The following is a 19491-nucleotide window of genomic DNA, read 5'->3' as shown; positions in this document are numbered from 1 at the left end:
TTTTCCCAATTTATTATTTTATTGTCATAGTTGTTTGTTTTTAGAACATTTGAACACGCTCAAGCACACTGCCTGAACGCCACGAGAAACCAAGAACTGGGTAAAAGCAAAGGGAAACATGTACACCCAAGATAAACATTTGGTTTCAACTGGGTAGGTTCTCTCAATCAATGGATTTTGCAGTTTATTTCTGAAAATCATTGTTATACTCCAAGCAAAAATCCTGGTCCACATCTGTTTACAGATATAACTTCTGCCATCTGTCATTTATGAAAGAAGAAAAAAAAAATTTGAAGAAAAATATGTAATGATGTGTAGACCAGAGTGGGGGTGGGAGAGGTGGAGGGAGGTGCTAACCCAGAAATGGCATAGCTGAGCTCTCAATATGAGAAAGCCGACTCGTGTGGACTTCATCTTGGTTTGCTTTAAAAAAAACAGGTTTTCTTTGTCAAGTTTTTTTTGTTTTCTGAAGCTGATCTTCGGCACGCAGAAAGGGGGGCGTGACAGGGAGGTGTCCTCGCCGCTGACAACAGTGTGGGCGGGTTTTGACCAAGCTCTGCCCATTCCCTTCTCATCAGGACTCTCGGATATCTCCGTCCTCTTCAGTCCCGCTCAGCGACCAGCTTCAGCACCTTACCGATGGCGATGGTCTTACCTGAGAAGCAAACACATAACACATCACATTTCTGTTCTTAAATCAAGAACTAATTTTGAATCCCCTTTAACTAAAGTGAAAATACCTCCAACTCACTAATCAGCTCTGACAGTTTTTAAGTGAACTGTTCACAAAATGTAGGATGAATCTGACACTGAGTGAACATCTGTAGGCCTCTGTACTGACTAAACACTGACGCTTCTGGTTCCCAACCATTTCAAATGTTTCACTGGGAGATTCTTGGATTGATCATCTCATCATTTCTCTAAAGGTGATGCTGAACTACAACAACAGAGGTTTTTCCATTCCGAGACACAGAACATTAATTTATTTGAACACTGCTGCCACTGACATCTGCCATGTCTGTGACAGGATGTAAATAAGAAACTGCATCCTGAACATTTTGTATGTTGCAAATAAATAGAGGAGACAAAGGGGGTCAGTGAATACAGTGGTTAACATCTCAACTCAATATGTCTGGGCTGGATCTTATCTACAACATGCTATCAGAAGTTACACATTGCTCATAATTAACTGCTCTATTTCAATTGTTTCAACATTCAACAAGTGAGACGCACCGTTGTGTACTTCAATATTGATTGTGTTAAAGTCCCATTATCAGCTAAAGTGTAAATACATTTCCACTGAAGAACCAAGGATTGTTTTTACCAGGCTAACGCAAAAACAATCAAACCTCCTTCTGAAAGGACTCAGTATGAAATGTTGATGTATCATGGTTTGTATCAGAGGGCTGAGTGATTGGAGATTTTCACCTTGTCTGCTGAATATGCAGAAAGAATACTGCTGCTAACTAGGCGGGGTAAAATATATATTTTGTTTATTTATCCTATTCTATAGAACACTACACCATAGAAACACCGAGGACTCATACAAAGCTCCGCAAAAGATGAGTTTGTGTGCAAGAGTAATAATAGTAGTGTGTGTATCAGTTCTTCTTGGACATTTTCAGATATTGAAACAATACTGATCACCAGGATAACTATGCTCACTATGATCGTGATGCGTTCCTTCTCTAACTGTCAGTAGCAGATGCTTCTAACTAAGCCGTCTAACGGATTCATCTGTTGGCTGATATGCAGACAGCTGTTCACTGGAGTTTCGCTCCAGAAGGGACTGACTGAAATAAATAGAATCCGCTTCCACATGTTGTAGACAGAGATAACCCCAGATCAGTGTGAAGTAGGGTTGGCCATCATTTAGGTTTTTCTGATAGCGCTGCAGACACGTACAGATATGTTTATGTTGCCCGTAATCAAAAATACAGGCAAAATAGTGAATATTTATATATTAAGCTCTAGACAAAATAAATGACACCAGTTACACTGGATATTTTCTTCACTGGTTGCAATTTGAACACTAATCAACGCACATTCAAATGTACCTCCCTATTTTTTATTTTCTCTGTTGATTTTATCTCATTTAAAAAGTAGATTTTACTGTGCATGTATTTTTAGTATATTTACACAATGTAAGGCTTTTTTAACTTTCCAGTATGTGGGATAGATCATAGTTATTTGTTATTAGTTTATTTTACCATTTTGAAGAAATTAACATTTAGCACAGAGGTTAGGTGAACCTTTAGAGACTGGTATAAATCACATTAATGATAATGAGCCCAATGGTGTAAAGATGGTGCTGTTTATTATTGGTTATTAGCGTTTCATTCCTTTCTGGAGGAAACTGAATTGTATACTTTGTAAAACTTGCAGTTAAACCATAGCAGCAGCAGCAGAAGAGAAAAGGCGGCCTGTTAACACCTGATGCCACACCAGATTTCAAACCAGCCAGATAAAGTCAAAATTTAATCCCACTCACAAAATCACCCCCACCCCCCCTGTGTGCACAAGTGTAAAGTACCTTCGTCCCGTAAGGTAAACCGTCCCATCTGAGGAAAGTCTTTAAAGGTCTCGAGGCAAATGGTTCCTGCTGTGCGCAGACGGGCAATGCAGACCTGGTCCTGTTTGACGAATCGTGGTCGTGTTTTACTCTTCTCTCCTGACTTCTTGTCCACCATACAGATTAAGGCCTGCAGGGGGGCAAAGAGTTCCAGGATGCCATCACATAATGGACACGAGTAGGATTAAATAACACATTGAATTAGTGGTAACCACAGCTACATGTGTTATGAAATGACAGCCTTCTCAATCTACTGCATATATTATGTATGAAACAGAAACAAACAATGAAGCTAAACTTTTGTTCAAGCACTGTTCCTCAAGAAAATCACCATCTTTAATAGTAATGTTGGGCTGCATCCACACTAGCAGGTTTTCATTTTTAAATTAAAACCATCTCCAAGAGTTTTAACTCCGTATCAGGAAATCTTAATCTATACAAACACCAGTCACATGACAGCAAAGTATTCGTTTCTGCTCCTCCAGACTAAAAACACAATTCATGAGTTTTCAACTGAAAAAGGGACAAGCAACATTTCCAAAAGCCTCTGGTTTAGAGGCTCAGAGTCTCTGGAGTAGTGTGGAGGCCAGGTGTAAATGTAGCAGAAATTAGGCTTTAAAAAACTAAACCCTATCAGTGGTGGATGCAGCCAGACACTTAGATCTTACCGTGATTTGCACTTCTTCAATGCAGGTGTGAATGTGAAGGACTGCGTTGTAACCTGGACAGATGATGGATTTGTGTTCAATGATGACGATCTGAAGAGAAAAGAAAGTGTGATGAGAAGAAATCCAAAAACAACATGTTGCTTTAATGAGCACGTCACTATACCAGCCAGCTCACTGTGTGCCCTGATGGCCACTGAGGTTCACTGCAGGTATTATCACAGAGGCATTGTGGGCAGGATGAAGAGGGTGTGCTCAAACATACAACATGAACTTCTCAGTGAAGAGACAAGTTGTTTCCCAGTTGAATTGTTGAAATTAAATTGCTCATATTCATAGATTCCTGGTAGATGTAATTATTGGAGGAGTGAACAACATGCTGACTAGCTTGACATGGATTTTGCTGTTTTTATTCGGTTTTCAGGATGTTAGAAATTAATAAATACAGAGGGTTGTGATGAGCCCTCAGGGTTACATGGGCACACTCAATGAGCTATCAGCTGTACTCGCACCCAAATGCACATTTGGCAATACAGGTCAAGAGAAAAGTTCTCATTTGGCGGGACTTAGTCACAGCCCTCAGATGAAATTGCCTAACAAGCTTTTTAGACCCTACACCTTAGCTTAACCTAAGCAAAAACAGTGCAGAAATAAGGCCAGGTGATGTTACCAGGTATCTGTTCTCTGCTTGGCTGAGGATGGGATTCAAGAACGCTTTAAAGTTGAACAGGGTGAGAGTGGTCATTTTGATATTTGAAAGCCTGGATCATGGTAATATTAGTAGCATTTTAGCATGAAAAATGATGTAACAGATAAATTGGTTATCAAAATAGATGTAGATGACTTTTCTGTCAATGACCTTATTGCTTAATCTCATAATTATTGCCAATTAGTGTGGATCAGTGAGAGCGGAGCTGCTATGTAGACTGACCTGGGCGTCAAAGGTGCGCCCTGAGTGGCAGAGGTTCTCAGCATTACATAGGATAAAGCCCGGCAGGATCTCCTCCTCCTCAATGCCCTTCAGCCGCAACTTGAGGTTTTCCCCTGGATCAGCATCGTCCGTTTCCACATCATCCGACAGGAGACTCAATACCTCCACCACATGCTGCAGGAGCAGAGACAACAGGTGTAGAAACATGGGATAAGACTTAGAGATAATTTATTTAATCAGAGCAGAAAGAGCAAGAGTTTAGTAGAGAACAACCAGACAGACTAATCACTTCATTGCAGTGTGCAAGCATTATTTGCAGTAACAGTGACGACAGACCAATGTTCTCACTCAACATGTGTGGAGAGTAGACCAGAAAAAAAACCTAGTAGCCAATTATATTGATGCAGTATATGGTATCAGTTATCTTATTATGAAAAAAGTAACTTGTGACAGTAACCAATTACTCATTTTCAGTAACTTTCACAACACTGGTTGTCAGCAATTACATTTACTCAGTTTTAGTTTAATAGTGTGGTCCAAAAGTTTTGGACATTCACTGTGCGCATTTAGTAACGATTGGATTAATATCTGGACACACGAATGAAGCAGTGACAAGAGAAATCATTCTAAATAGAAAATCTGCTTGTTTTATCTCTCAGTGAGAGTTATCTTCCTTCTGATGGTTTCTATAAAGTTTCCGTTAACACTCTTCCAGCAGATGGAAGAAAAGGATTGTGGTATATCTTACCCTGTTTGGCATCATGACCAGCTGCTGTGCTTTACTGATGCAGCCTGACTCTAGTTTGCCCAGAATCACTGTGCCCATGTCCTGGTGAGACAGAGCGACAAAGAGCAGGTGAGAGGAACAATCGATAACATGGTTACACCTCAGGCTCCAGTTGACATTTCCACTGCAAATAAAACTCATTTTGCTTCATGTCTGCACCTTACTAGAACAACATGGTAGGAAATTACTGAAGTAAATGAACATACTTCACTCATTGTGAACTATGTTCTGTGGGTGCAATAGTTCATATCACCTATACCCAGGCATTTAAATCCTTTCTAACCACTGGTTTCAGAATCTACAGTTAACCAGATCTCTACTCTTTTTAATGCAGACTTTCATTTAGACAACACTGCAACTACAGAGGGGTTAACTACAGATTCTTACCTTGTATTTGTCTACAATGGGCAATCTGATAGGGCCATCGCTGGATCTTTTGAAATGTGGCAAACTGTCCAAGTGTGAAATGAATGGTAAACCTCTGCAATGACATTAAATATGGACAGTAGTTAGTGGGGAAGCAGTATAAGAGCATTGGTTTGACTATACGGTTCTCACAGTGGCAGCAGAGACCTGCTGAGATCAAGCAATGGGACTTACGTGTACCAGTCGCACATATCAGTGGGCTCCTTCAGGTTGGCTCCTGTCAGCCCGGAGCACGGCATGAAGTGAATGTCTTTCTTAGGGTTGAAGCCCACCTTCTTCAAAAATGGCACCAGTTTCTCCTTGCACTCTTCATACCTGAGGGTACAGACAACAGGGGAGACGTCAACATCACTGGAGGCAGCACAAACATTCAGACAGACTTCAGACACATCAAATATTAGATGAAGCAGAAGTTAGTATTTAATAGATATGGGAAAGCGTTAATTGTGTGGTAGTGACAGGAAGTGTCTTTACATGAACAGAAACAGAAGTTTGATCAGATCATAAAACAGTGTGATACCAGTATATGATCTGTCAGCCCTCTTTGCTAACTTCAGCCCACCTCCCCTTCTTTTGCTCACCCACTTTAACACAATCTTATCGAACTCCCAATCATCCAGTATTCAAAGGCCAAAATATAGGTTTTAGGATAGCGTTATTAATTAATGGGAAACACTGTAAAACAGTTCATTTGTGTCCTGATAAGGCCAACTGGTGGTTACGGCAGCAGTGAGGCTACAATGATTCATGTGCGATAAATATAATTTCTCCTCACCTGTCAAGGCTCCAGTTGACTGTAGGGTCATCCATTTTATTCACCAGAACTATCAGGTGCTTGACGCCAGCCGTTTTGGCCAGCATGGCATGCTCTCGTGTTTGGCCACCTTTCTCAAAACCAGTTTCAAACTCCCCTTTCCTAGCAGAGATCACCTGAGGTAGAGCACATTCATTCAGACTGTGATTTACTTTAAAAACATATAATGTTCAAAGACGTGATTCTCTGCTGTTGAAAAAAATGTGTCAGAGAAAAGGTCATATTGGAAAAACAGAAAAGCATGTTTCTTAACAAATAAAGATGTTATAGGTTACACAAAGAAAACGGTTTGTGGATATTTAGTTTAATGGTAAAAAAGAAAAAGTGCTTTTCATGCTTTTTTGTTCACAGGAACCATTAACCCTATCTGCATTTCCATCTCCCAACTTCTAGTTTTCATTCTTGGGCTGTGGCACTTAGCCAAGTGGTTGAGAAAGTATCAATATAGAGAAAGTTCAGTATTGATGCTGAATGATGTTTGAGCTCACATGATACTGTTGTTATTGGTATAAATATGAAGGAATTACTTTCTAACATCAGTTATGGAGCTGAGTTGACATTCTGCCATTGTAAGTGAGAGGAAACTTTATAGTTCAAGTGATACGATAACAGATTTTTGAACCAGATACTACTGTTGATATTTGGGACAAATGGCCAATATTTATCTTCAACATAAAACACTGATACAGATCCCTTACAGATTTTTACAGAACATGGATCCAGAAACACTTCCAACATCTCTGTAATGCAACCTCTTGTTACTTATTGTCTCAAATACACCAGTTACTGTGTGTCCAAAAAAGTATATACAGCCTAGCTGACTTTTTGTTTCTACGGCTACTAGTTCAGTGTTGAACTGATGTTCCACTGTAACTCAACAACATGGCTGTTTATATGGTAAACTCACCAGAACAGCCAGGTCTGCTTGTGATGCACCTCCAATCATGTTAGGCACAAAGCTTTTGTGGCCAGGAGCGTCTAGGATAGTAAAGTGCTTTTTGTCCGTCTCAAAGTATGCTCGGCCCACCTCAACCGTCTTGCCTTTGTCTCTCTCCTCTTGATTGGTGTCCAAAGCCCAGGACAAATACCTGAGACAAAAAAAATGTTTTCAGTCTATAGTCTCTTTGGTCATTCATGGGAAATACACAGACACAAATGTTTCCTGGCAAAAAACAACAACAAAACTCTCACAGATTTAGTGTTTGGCCATCATACATTAATATTAACTTTATTTATGCAGCACTTTTCTTAAACTATAGTTACAATGAACAAAACTATTTTCAATTAAATCTATACATTTAGTACAGTAATACGTCCACTCACCAGGTTTCTCGGTTCTTTTCCTTGGCTTCTCTCTCGTACTTTTCTAAGGTTCTCTTGTCTACCATGCCTGTTAGATACCTGTTGGAGTGGAAGGGAAAATGCATATCAGCAGGTCAAAGGTCTGATGCAGTTAATATCACCTCTCTCATGAGAAAATTCAGAGAGCACAAAAACACTCACATGATTTGTCCGCCAATGGTGGACTTGCCAGCATCTGGGGAGGAAGCACACAGAGATTGTATTTTAGCCAGAACCACAACATCACCGTGTGCCTCCAGGGGGATACTGACCGCTTTGAGTAGCCAGCCAAAAAACGACTGATCATAAAGACTGGAGCTTAAGGTAGCTAGTAGCCTAGTTTATGTTCAGCGTCAGATACAGAGTGGGGAAGTCAATCAAACATATTGGTAGATATTTAGTAACAAATATATAGAACATCAACCAGCCTTATTCTTTCATTTTTTAGGTCACAATATTCCACACTTAATGTAATATGTGTTATCAACATCATTTTGAGTACACAGCTACATATGGATTTCTTTAAAATCCCTCCTGTAAACACAATTATCCACTCACTGAACTACAATAGACAGATGTTTGCACTCACCTACGTGTCCGATGAATACAACATTGATGTGTTCCCTTTTGGGGGCATCTGGCTGTGTAGGTGGAGCCTTGGGCACTGGCATTTCCTCTTCCTCCTCCGTCATCTCTGGAGCCGTCTCCTCCGTTGTTGCTGCCACTGCTGGTCCCCGGTCGCCGCCTCCTGGCTCTTCATCATTTTGGTCAGCCTCTTTTTGGTCCCATCGCTCCTCTATGGTCATCTTTGTGTCACCGTTCTCCACTGGAGCTGCACAATCACAAACACAGGCACACATTTACCATTTTTGCCTTCATATTATACATACATTACAGCAAGTTAACTGGGTTCAAATACGCACAGGGTTTATTATACTTTCATCCCTCTTAATAACCCAGACCCAGCATTAAAGTGTGTTTTGGGGAATCGGACTATACATATGCCAATATTTTTTGAGAGTGCATGATGTGCAGTTTGTTTGGGTGCCTTTCTGGCACTGGTACTGCATTAGCCAATGAAGTAGAACTTAGTTTTTCTTTACTAGCTAATCGGACTCTCCCTATCCTCACTGTCCCTGGCAGGACGTTCATCAGCTGTGCACATGCGCAGTGCAGATGATTGAATATATGATGCAATTCATACAGCATTGCAGTTTGGTTTCAAAGATTAAGCAGTCTATGGCTTAATATTTTAAAGTATAGTGACAAACTCAGTGCTGTACGCCTAAAATGCAAGCCAGGCTTCCAGAGGAAACTCCACCACATGAATCCTAAAGACGTTTTCAATAAGCTTCATCATATCACATCAAGCTACATCATAACCATTAGGTACTCAAAGGACGCCACAACAAAATAGATGTAGACATAAAGCCTCCTACACGGCTTAGCAGCACTGCCGAGAACAGGTTCCGGTTCAGACTGAAACTAGTGTGTTCTTTCCAAAGCTTTTCGATTTGATATGAAAAAACGAAGTTAACTAATTCCATTTGCAGACATCATTCAATACGCCAATGTATCGATACATGACGGGAAAAATACATGCCAACATTGTGTGACATCTAGAGTGCAGAAAATATCCCCTATCCAAAGCTGGGAGCTCGGGAAACACTTTGTTGGAAGATGCACAAACAGCCTTTACACTACGTTGATTTGATCACTTTAGAGTTTGCTGTGCCTGATCTGTCTTTTACTGAACACAGACACTGGGCTGCAACAGTTCATGTTTTCTCTTTGGTAGAAAATGTGCTGTCAAAGAGTTGCAGCTCACTGGTCCAAACTAAAATCTGATAAGGTCAAATCTTATAAAGAGCCTTTGGTTGAATTTTTAGGATTGTTGTCCTGCTAAATAATGAGATGTTCTCCATTGAGTTTTGATGCATTTGAGCGAATCTGAGCACAAAATGCTCCTGTTTACCTCGGCATTCATCCTGCTGCAATCCCAGTGTGCCAGTTCCATTGGAGCCACAACTATTAACATGTTTGACAGATGCAGCGGTGTCAGCATTGGGTCATTAACCCTTCCTCTTCTAATCCATACTTTCCTTTTTCCATCATTTTGATGGAGGTTGATTTTCAGTCCTAAAAACTTTGTTCAGAACTTCACTGGTTTCCATTATTGTGATTTTTGTTAACTGCAGCATGGATCCCGTTTGTGGGCTTTAGTTTATGTCTTGTGGCTAATCCTCTGAGGTTCTGGACATGAACTTTTCTCTTGATCACTGACGAGGAAGTCTTCTCAACTTGCTGCACAGTCAAACAGTACTTTATCTACACCATACAATGATTTTCTGTGCACCCACAAGACTTGTGCTCCAAAATTGAAGTAATTCAGCTCCTCCAGAAATGCTTGGAGGAAAAGTGTCCAATTACTTTTGAAGAATTGCAAATTGAATTAAATTACAAAAATTTGGCAATGTAATATCTATTATCTTATTTCAAATTGAATGTGCTGAACCCCAGGGGCCTAAAAACTAAAATATGTAACAGACCAAATACTTTACGATTTTCTATCACGACATTAACAAGGGTCTGATTCAATACATCATTGATTCAGATTGGGACACCTCAGTTACAATACTAATTTGTTTGGATATGAAAGATTCTCAGACATATTGCTGAAAGTTGTACAAGGAGTCATCTAACCTGGTGACTTATTAAAATATTAATGTTTATATTAAGAACTGACCCAAAAGCACTTTACATTTTATTCAATATGACCAATAAGTGCTTTCTTTGGTGAAGAGGTTGCCGAGATAGCGAAACTGTGCAAAGTCAACAACCTTGAATAGGTAAACAAACCTAATATGTGAACCATGTGAACACACATAGTAGTGTGTTATAAACAACAACTTGAACTTTTACATGGAATCAGCAGGCAGATAATGTGAATTGGACAAACTGGACAGATTGTAATCGTCACTAAAACACACTAAACTGTGATTGCGCAGCTATAGTGGTTGGGATACACAAAAAAAAAGCATGTATTAAACAAAAACACAACAGCTTGAGAAACCGTGATTCATAAGAATACCTGTTTGGCTTTAGTTTATTAATGAGACCAAAAGCCTCATTTTCAACAAAACTTCACACGTGTTTGCATATGAAATTTAAAAAGACTCAGTTTTTGGGAAGAAAATTGGATTGTGATTTCTATGGCTGAACCAAAGCTTTGAGGCTTCAGCTGTTGCCATGGTAATCAATGTCCCATTCCTAACTTTTTTACCCTTCAAATTGGGGACACAGCTTTTGTCAATTGGAAAAGCTGTCCCTAGTTAACAGGTTTTTAGTCTGGCAACCCATGGCTGCCAGAATCAAGGAAATGTTCTACAGAGCAACTTCAGGGTCTTCACTGGGTCTGTCACCTTTTCCTACATTGGAACAAAATTGATGAGACACAATTCATTCATATGCCAAGAACCTACTTAGAAATAAACCCTGATTCAGATTCAAAAGGTAGCACATGACAGAAACAAACAACTGCCATTGATGATGCATCATTGGTGTGTGTGAGAGGTGCTCTGTACACAACATGCTCTGTATGAATGTGTGTGTATGGGAAAGTGTGAGCTGTAAAGTGGTTGTTAAAAAAGAGCTGCTCATGTTTAACATTTACAATATTTCTATAAAAAGTTAAACATTAGAAAAACAATATCAGGAAAAGATTAAAACATTCATAAAGCAGAATTGTTTGGTTTCCTATTGCATTGATTATCTCACAAAATGGCATGTGCTGGCCTGCAGGTGTAATACTACTCTCCTAAAATTACACTGATATAGTAATATAATTGTGATGTACATCTTGTATTGTTCTTAATGTTACAGTCCACTTTTGTCTGCCCATATCTTACAGGCATCACAAACCGTTGGTGAATCAACCAGACGTCTGCTTCCTCCATCACATACAGCTTTTTTTTTTATCCAACATCCACGCGTATGTGGGGGTTGATCACTCCAAGTCTTTTACGGATTGCAGGTATTCAGGAATGACCAAGGTATTACTACAGTGAGGTGTTGACTTTTTACCAGCTGACACATGAAACCTTTGCATTACACTCTGTCGATTTGAACAAGGCTTTTAGAAAGATTTTACCACCTTTAAGTAGTTACACAACTAAATGTTGTTGAAATTATCACTATACAGTCTTTTACAGAAACCTGCCCGATGTGTGCATAGTCAACAAACTCTACGACCCCGACAAGGTGGCCACGCCTCAACTGAAGTGGTCGTCAGCTGTAAACATCCAACCACATCTCTGTGCTTCCTTTTCTACTTTCATATGTTTCCACATAACAAGTGTCAAACCAAGACTACAGCCATTTGTCCTGGTATTTCTATTTAAATAAATGACCAAATAAGTTGCAACTAGCAGAATTGCTGTATGTATTGCTACACTTAATGGCACATGTTATTACTGTTTAATATTTTACTGTTGGGTGCACACAAGATATCTTAAGAGTAAGAAGCATAACCATAGCTCATAATCACCAGTTCAGAACTCAGCTGAACATTGTTTATTTTAGTGCTATCTCCCACTGAAATAATGCCATGTCTGTTTCAAGTGATAATGAAACACTGTCCCTGTGTATGTGACAGAGCAACACCCACACAACCTGGGACTAAACAGAGGACAGACTGATGCTGATCTATAACAAAATTCACTATTCAGTTAGTTTGTGGCCACACACTGCGAACTCAGTTTTAAGAGGCACCCTGTGGCATAGGTAGATGCACAAAGCCAATACTACAAGTCAACACAGAGAGCTTCAGCAACCCATGATGCGAGAGCCACTTTGGGCTTTGTTAAACTTCTCTGTTCAGTGTGAGCCTGCACGAGTCAGGACAATGAGGTGAGCAGTAACAGCATGCGTGTGTGATCCATGGCACAGAGAGAACCCAGCTAGAACACAGACTCCATACATACCAATGCTTTCAGACACCTCCATGGTGGATATTTTCTCCACAGCAACTGGAAAAGAGAATGGCTGAGTTTAACTTCATTTGCATTAAGTCTGACCATTTGCTCAAACATGCTCATTTCTGCCTAAATTAAGTGGGAATCTATAAACCGACTGCGGAAACAAATCTGAAAGTCGATTTTATTTATGTCTCATAAACTGGTGTCCTTCTTCAGACTTCAGATGCTACTTTAAGTCAAGAATTGAGAGATTGTATGGAAACATCAGAGTCTCTTACACATGTCCAGGAGTTCACTACTTTGTTTCTGTCAAGCACCTCTACACTGTACTAAGTTCCATTAGGAGATACTGTAGTGGAAACTCGAGTAACCAGTGGTGTGCTGAGTAAGAGCAGCGCAGTGTTAGTGGATCGATAAAAACGATAATAGTTTCCAAAGGTGACACAACAGCCAACCTCGTGCAGGTCACCGGTCCACCCTCACCCGCAGTTGGATGACACACTTCGCTCCACTCTTGACTAACAGTGCGTCAGAAGATCCACGTCACGCACTGACGGCCCCTCTAATTTCCACCAAACTCAGGGTCAGCTTGAATCACCGGGTTGAGTTCGTTTGTTTATAAGCCACCACATGGATGTTTGCAGTATATCATATCATTTACTGTTTTGGGGGGGGGGGGGGGGGGGGAAACAATAGTTCTACATTATGACCCATCACCTGAGCACCGCACCACTCACGAACATGCTAGGTGGCTACCGGCTCTTACAAGCTAACGCCGGGTGTGTTGACTTTTTGCACAGTTATGACAGTCTCAACAAGGCAAAATAACACCAGTCTATTTCAGAAATATTAAGTAACATTGGCCGGAGGTGCGGGTTCTAGTTAGAGATACTCAACATCTGACGCACTGTGTCAACTACTGCTACAGGAAACATCAGCTAGCCGCTAGTTTGTCGCGCTTCAAGGAACGCGTGTCTGTAAAGTAGCTAGTAAGCTAGCAAGTACCCAGCCCAAGCGGCACTTAGCGGCTAGCTAGCTGCTAGCTAACGTAGCCCCCCAACGTGACTGGGAACTTACCGGCGGAATCGAGGTTTTCCGAGTGAGCTTTCACGGTGAATGTCGGGACAAACTCGGCGGCGTTTATATTGGGCACAAACGGCTTCGCATTCACATTTAAATTTGTGAGGGCGTCTTCAAGTTGCCTGTCGATCGTGGCCTCCACATCGTCCTCTTGTTCCCAGGAATCAGGGGCAGTGTCTCTCGGGTCCATCGTGGGTCTTGGATTTTCACTTCTCTGTGAGATTTGAGCGCCGCAGTTGATGGCGTACGTTGCTGTCCGCCCGGAGCCCGTCGCTACGCCTAAACCTCGGAGTGATCGAGAGCCTCCAACCCTCGCTGTGGTGTTCTCGGTCGGTCTCAGGTGACGCGGGGCCACCGGCTTCTATCGCCACGGACGCCAAAGAGGATCTTCGACTCAGCACTCCCAGAGACGGTCCGCGTGAGCTAAAGCGCCCCGTCAGTAGACGTGCTCGCCGCGCTGACCTCTGGGATATGAAGTCCAACTCAAAGGTGGCGAGCGTTAGCTTTGGAAGAGTTTCGGGGCAGGAACACTACAACTCCCTACGACTGGTGGATAGCGCTTTACGTTAGTAGTTCTTTTCAGGAACCGCAGATTCCATTCAGTTTTTTTAAGCAAATGTAGAACGACTTTCATATGTTTATTGATACAACTCAATTCACTCACTATTACAGTTTGAACTATGCTTTGTTGAAAACACGCATTATATTTAGCCACCACATTGTAAATCTTATTTGGGGTTTGCAAAATTCATCTGAAAAGTCTGAGCATTTGTTTAAAAAGTTTGAGTTAGAACTTAGAAGAGCAATCATAGCCTTATTTTAATTTGCCCTGTTGTCCACATTAATGGGGAAACGGTGAGAATAAAACGGCAACTTACTTAGTTCATGATTCATCAAAGATGCTGTGTGTGTGTGTGTGTGTGTGTGTGTGTGTGTGTGTTTTGTGGTTGTGAAAATGCCCTTAGGCTTTAAAGTGGTCAACCAGAGAAAGTGACTATTAATTCAAAAGACACAATAAGTCATCTCAGCATTTAGATTATTAGTTGAGCAGTTTACAAGTGTGTTGTGTTTATTATAAGCTATATTAACAGACTCACAATATGTGCATTCATACTGAAATGGACCTACAAGTCTGAACTAAAGCGTAACTAAGTAACTAACTAAAAAAACATCACAGACCCAGCAGCCCCCAAAAATCCAATCATGCTGCACCAAAATTTCACACACTCATAGAGATCAGTCTTCTGAATATGCCTGAACCTGCCTGTGTCTGCTTTTCATTCATCAAGGTCCATTAATTATTTCCTGGCAATCCCCTTTAGAAAAACACAATATTTTGCAATGTTAAAGAAAGTGAAAATTTGCTGGATTCACACCTTTGTCCAAATCCGGCCTGATGTGGTTAGAATAATGGGTTCTTCCTATACCCATGTGCCATGTAACAACACCATCATTTACAACTTCTGATCTTGTTGTTGTGCTGATTAATTGTTTGATTAGTATCTCTCATATTGATATAAAGTGATTCAAATGAAAATAAAACTAATTTCTGTTACACATCGTTTTTATGAGGATATGAAGTCATTCTAAGTCCAATGGCTGCAGTCTGCTCATGACTCGTTTTGATTTGACTGCTGTTTTATCCTCTTTTACTGATGTTTTCAAAGCCTCAGACTGCACAGATGCTAAAGGTAGGTTGTAAACACACTGTACTGTCAGTTTAGTTTGAGTCACAACATCATTTCAAGCCCACTGCTGCCACAAGGCCAAAACACCACGACGCTAACGTGCACAACTGAAGTTGTGTCCCTAACATCCACTGGTGGCCACTAACACCTGCTAACATCTACTGGTAGTTGGAAACCTAAATTCTGCAGAAGACCTTCAAACGTACAAGGGATATTAAACATCCTGTCCTGTATTCTAAAAAAAAACATGACCACTGCTGCCTCAAACTGGATGTCTTTTACTTTACATTTCTACAGATGACCCTAAAAGCTTATTTGGACCTGCTCCAATCTCCATTACAGATATGATGTAAAATTACCCATTTCATTCTCAAGATTCAAAGCACTTTTCCGTGATGTAATGATCTCATTTTGTTTGGCATTGTTTTTGATTTACTCTTTGGTTTTCATCTATTGCTGTTGTCACACATCTGGGACTCAAGTACAATTACAACTAGGATGGTACTCTGAGAACATACTTCTGTCAAGGCCCACCAGCCCCCTTAAATTCAATCAATGTTGCAAACTTGCAGATATCCGTCCCCTAAATAGGCCTGATTGTTTTCAAAAAGATCTCTGCATTACTTGTTTAGAAAGTCATTAAAATGTGAAACAACCATCCTATATTGCAATGTTAAAGAAAGCAGAAAAATTTATTCCTGGATCTAACCACTTAATCAAATCCACTTCAAAAGTTACTGGGTTCTTCGTTGGTCCATCAAGTTTCAAGTTGGAGACATACAACTGCAAGTACAGAAAACCAAGACCCAACTATAAGATTAGAAAAAATTAGAATTTAATCTTTTGACAGACAGAATTTACACTGATGTAATGAAATCATTCAGACAGAAGCAGGACGGTCCAGGACATTTCATATCAAATCAAAAGTTCTTCATCAATATCTACATCTTCAAAGGTTTGGAACTTATTGATATAGATTTTCATTATGATCAAATGGCAAAAATCATCATAGAAGAGACTTTGCTTCATTTACACCATATAAGTAAGCTTCTCCTTCCTCTTCTCATCCTTATCACATCAAATAAATTAATATCTCATCAGTACATGTTACTGACTTGTCTTCTTCCCCGGAGTCCCTATGCCTTATCGTCCGCAGATCCAGGGCCGCGGCTGCGGCCACATCCTGGATTATGATGGTGGATCACGAATCAAAGTTTGTGATCGTAATGGCGGATCCTGTATCGTGCTGGCATCTGATAGTAGTGGTGGACCATGATCGAGGTGGCAGCTGATGGCGGCAGTGGATCATGACTGTGGATTGTGGACTATCGTGGCATCCGATCGTGATGGTGGATCCTGATCATGGTGGTTGCTGACCATGGACTATGATTACAACAAGACTGCTTGATATACAATATGTCTACTCAGATACTTTATTGTCAATAATTCATCAATTCATTTAGTTATTCGGGGCATAGTTATTTATTCATCCATTAGGCTACAAACTGGTTATTCCAACCAATGCTGTAAATACCCTTATCTTTCTGATGTTTCACGTTACACGTGGCATCTATTGCACTTCTGTGCGTCCTGGGAGAGGGATCCCTCCCATGTGGCTCTCTCTGAGGTTTCTACGTTCTTTTTCCTCACTCTTATTGAGGGTTAAGGACAGAGGATGTCACACGTTGTTAAAGCCCGATGAGACAAATTGTGATTTGTGAATATGGGCTATACGAATAAAATTTGATTGATTGATTGAAATAAAGAACAGTAGTAAAGTTGAGAGGGCAAGTGCAATAAAGCTGAAATCTTTTGTAATCTTCATCGCCACTGTGTTCCTTCCGGTAAATGTTCCACTTAGACCTGACAGACAAGTCTTGAAGCTTTCATTCTTAAACATCGCACATTTTACATTCAGGCATCAACTACTTAGGCTCATTCGACCCCATTCAATTACAAATGGTATATAAAACAACAATGATCCCCCTTTGATCCTGTTTGCATGTTTTGCAAGTTCCAATCCCAGTTTCTTATTATACAGCCCAATAAAAGTCAGCAGATATGAGCCCGTCACACACAAAAGTATCAGCTTGTTTGCTGATACACACCAATATGAAAACTTATTTACACTTATAACACAATAAACAATACAGAAAATGTTTTTTTTTTTGTTTCATATAAAATATGTTTATTTTCTTAATAATGTACGGTGTTAAGTACTGTAATAATAATAATAATAATGGGGGGGCAGTATGACTGCTTACAGACTGTGCAGTATGATATCAGTCTTGAGAGCATGTCTACAGGAAGTTTAAATTATTACAGTTTTGCATGACTTCATACTATATTCTGAATGGCTGCTTTGTAGATGCACTCATTACATTGTCTTTGGTTTCCAAACTCAAATCAAGGTTTAGTGGACGACCATTTGAATTCACAACCACCATGTTTCACATATGACTGACTGATCTTATGATCTGTGATCTTATCCTGGTGTGATAGACACATGAAAAGGTTATCAACAGTCATGTTGAACAGAATCGGTTTTAAATAACATTAATAAAGTGCACATAGCATTCTCACAATCGGCCTGTGCTGCCCATGATTTATTATATCATACAAACAAGAGCTAAAGATGGGCCATCAGTGTCGGACGGGAGAATTTCAAAGACAAACATAATCAACTGAGTTGTTCCAAAAATGTGAGAAAAAGAGAAAACTGGTTTGGCCCTCTAATGTGGCACTTAAAAACATCCCAACAGGAAGTGGTTTGGCCCATGTCTGTCAGGATGTTTTTGGCAAAAAAAGAAAACTTCCACATACAGTAAATACATGCCAAGCAATGCTCCTCTGTGGCACAAGGCCACATTTTACTCAGGTAGCATTACTGGCAAAAACAACAAAACATTCACATCCAAATGAAAATCTGGGTGTGTAATCTGATTCTGATTTACAAAGATGTTCTGACTTCTCACAGAATTTGGACTGAATTTGGACATTTCTTCTCTCTCAAGCAGTGCCTCTGATAGTCCATCGTCGTGTTGTGGGGCAGTGCACACATGAGGGGAGAGTTTGGAAGCAGCTGACGGCTGTTAGTAGTCATTTAGATTAAATAGATGATGTTTTCTTCCTCATATACAGATTGATTTGATCATAACTTATTTTATTGTAGTAGAGTAGTTATGTATGATATATATATATATATATATATATAGCAGGTATATTATTTACAGTTAGGACTCTAAAAATTGTAATTGCAGTGACACTCATAGCTTTAATTTTGAGCTGCTTTAATTCTAGATTAGTGCTCAAGTGAATTGAATATTAAGTTTTCATATTTCTCTTAAAATCTAAACAAAAATTTAAATAAAATCAGTTTGCACTATGACTAATTCTTTTACTGTCTTTTACTGTTTTTAGCACACCTAAATCCCCTTATCTACTTCAGTTGTTAATTATCTCTTATCCCTTTTTTTATGATTCAACTTAAGTTTCCAGTATGTATATATATTTAAATGTTTCTATTTTTTTATGATTGTTTCCAACCTTTTTATTTACATTTTTATTTTAATAACTGACGGCACCAGGCAGAGACAAGAGAACTAAGAATTTGATTGCTTTGATTGCATATGACAATAAAGCCTTTGAACCTTTGAACCTTTGAACCTTTGAACCTTTGAATAAAAGGTCTCTACTTTATATATTATAAATTTACACTTTTATACTTTTTTAGAGTATTATCAGATAAGTACATTAATAGTGCTTACGTGTTTCTCTGGCTGGTAAGGAGGGTCGTTGAAGCTATGGATCTTCATTCACAGCTCTCCTCCATCATGGAGGCAAACGGCCAGTCAGATCGTCAATTTGGTAGACGAACACATGGCGTCGCTGTGAGCCAAGGTGTCCCGGCTAACGGAGGAGGTAAAACAGCTGAAGGGCGAGTTGAACACAGTTAGAAGTTCAGATGCTCAGACTGTCCGCCACAGAGATGGATATCCTCAGGGTAGCTGTCATTTTACATTAGCTCAGGTTGGGTTCTTGTACCATGTCAAAAGTGATCCTCCGCCAGGAAGTGATTGATATTTAGTAGAAAACTGACTTATAAAGGTTGTATTGCATCTTAAGTACATTTAAACTTCAGGGCATGGACTCATATGGACACTTGCTTTATTTAATTAAATGAATAAATGTGTATAACCAATCATGCTGAT

General features: G+C 39.9%; 1 protein-coding gene across 1 annotated transcript; it reads right to left on the bottom strand.

Annotated features, from left to right (window-relative positions):
- On the bottom strand, positions 1–14030 carry gspt1l (G1 to S phase transition 1, like). Its single transcript, XM_034593600.1, has 14 exons — positions 13590–14030; positions 12519–12563; positions 8126–8368; positions 7699–7732; positions 7519–7596; positions 7103–7283; positions 6157–6311; positions 5556–5696; positions 5343–5436; positions 4917–4997; positions 4169–4342; positions 3241–3330; positions 2534–2702; positions 1–655 (listed from the first exon to the last, which is right to left on the bottom strand). Exons 1-14 carry the CDS (start codon positions 13780–13782, stop codon positions 603–605), a joined length of 1731 nt encoding a protein of 576 aa, XP_034449491.1. The 5' UTR covers positions 13783–14030; the 3' UTR covers positions 1–602.
- Between the last annotated feature and the right edge of the window lie 5461 nt (positions 14031–19491).

Source organism: Hippoglossus hippoglossus, chromosome 8 (assembly GCF_009819705.1).
Source record: "Hippoglossus hippoglossus isolate fHipHip1 chromosome 8, fHipHip1.pri, whole genome shotgun sequence".
Lineage (NCBI taxonomy): Eukaryota > Metazoa > Chordata > Actinopteri > Pleuronectiformes > Pleuronectidae > Hippoglossus > Hippoglossus hippoglossus.
This window is presented reverse-complemented; position numbering and strand designations above follow the sequence as displayed.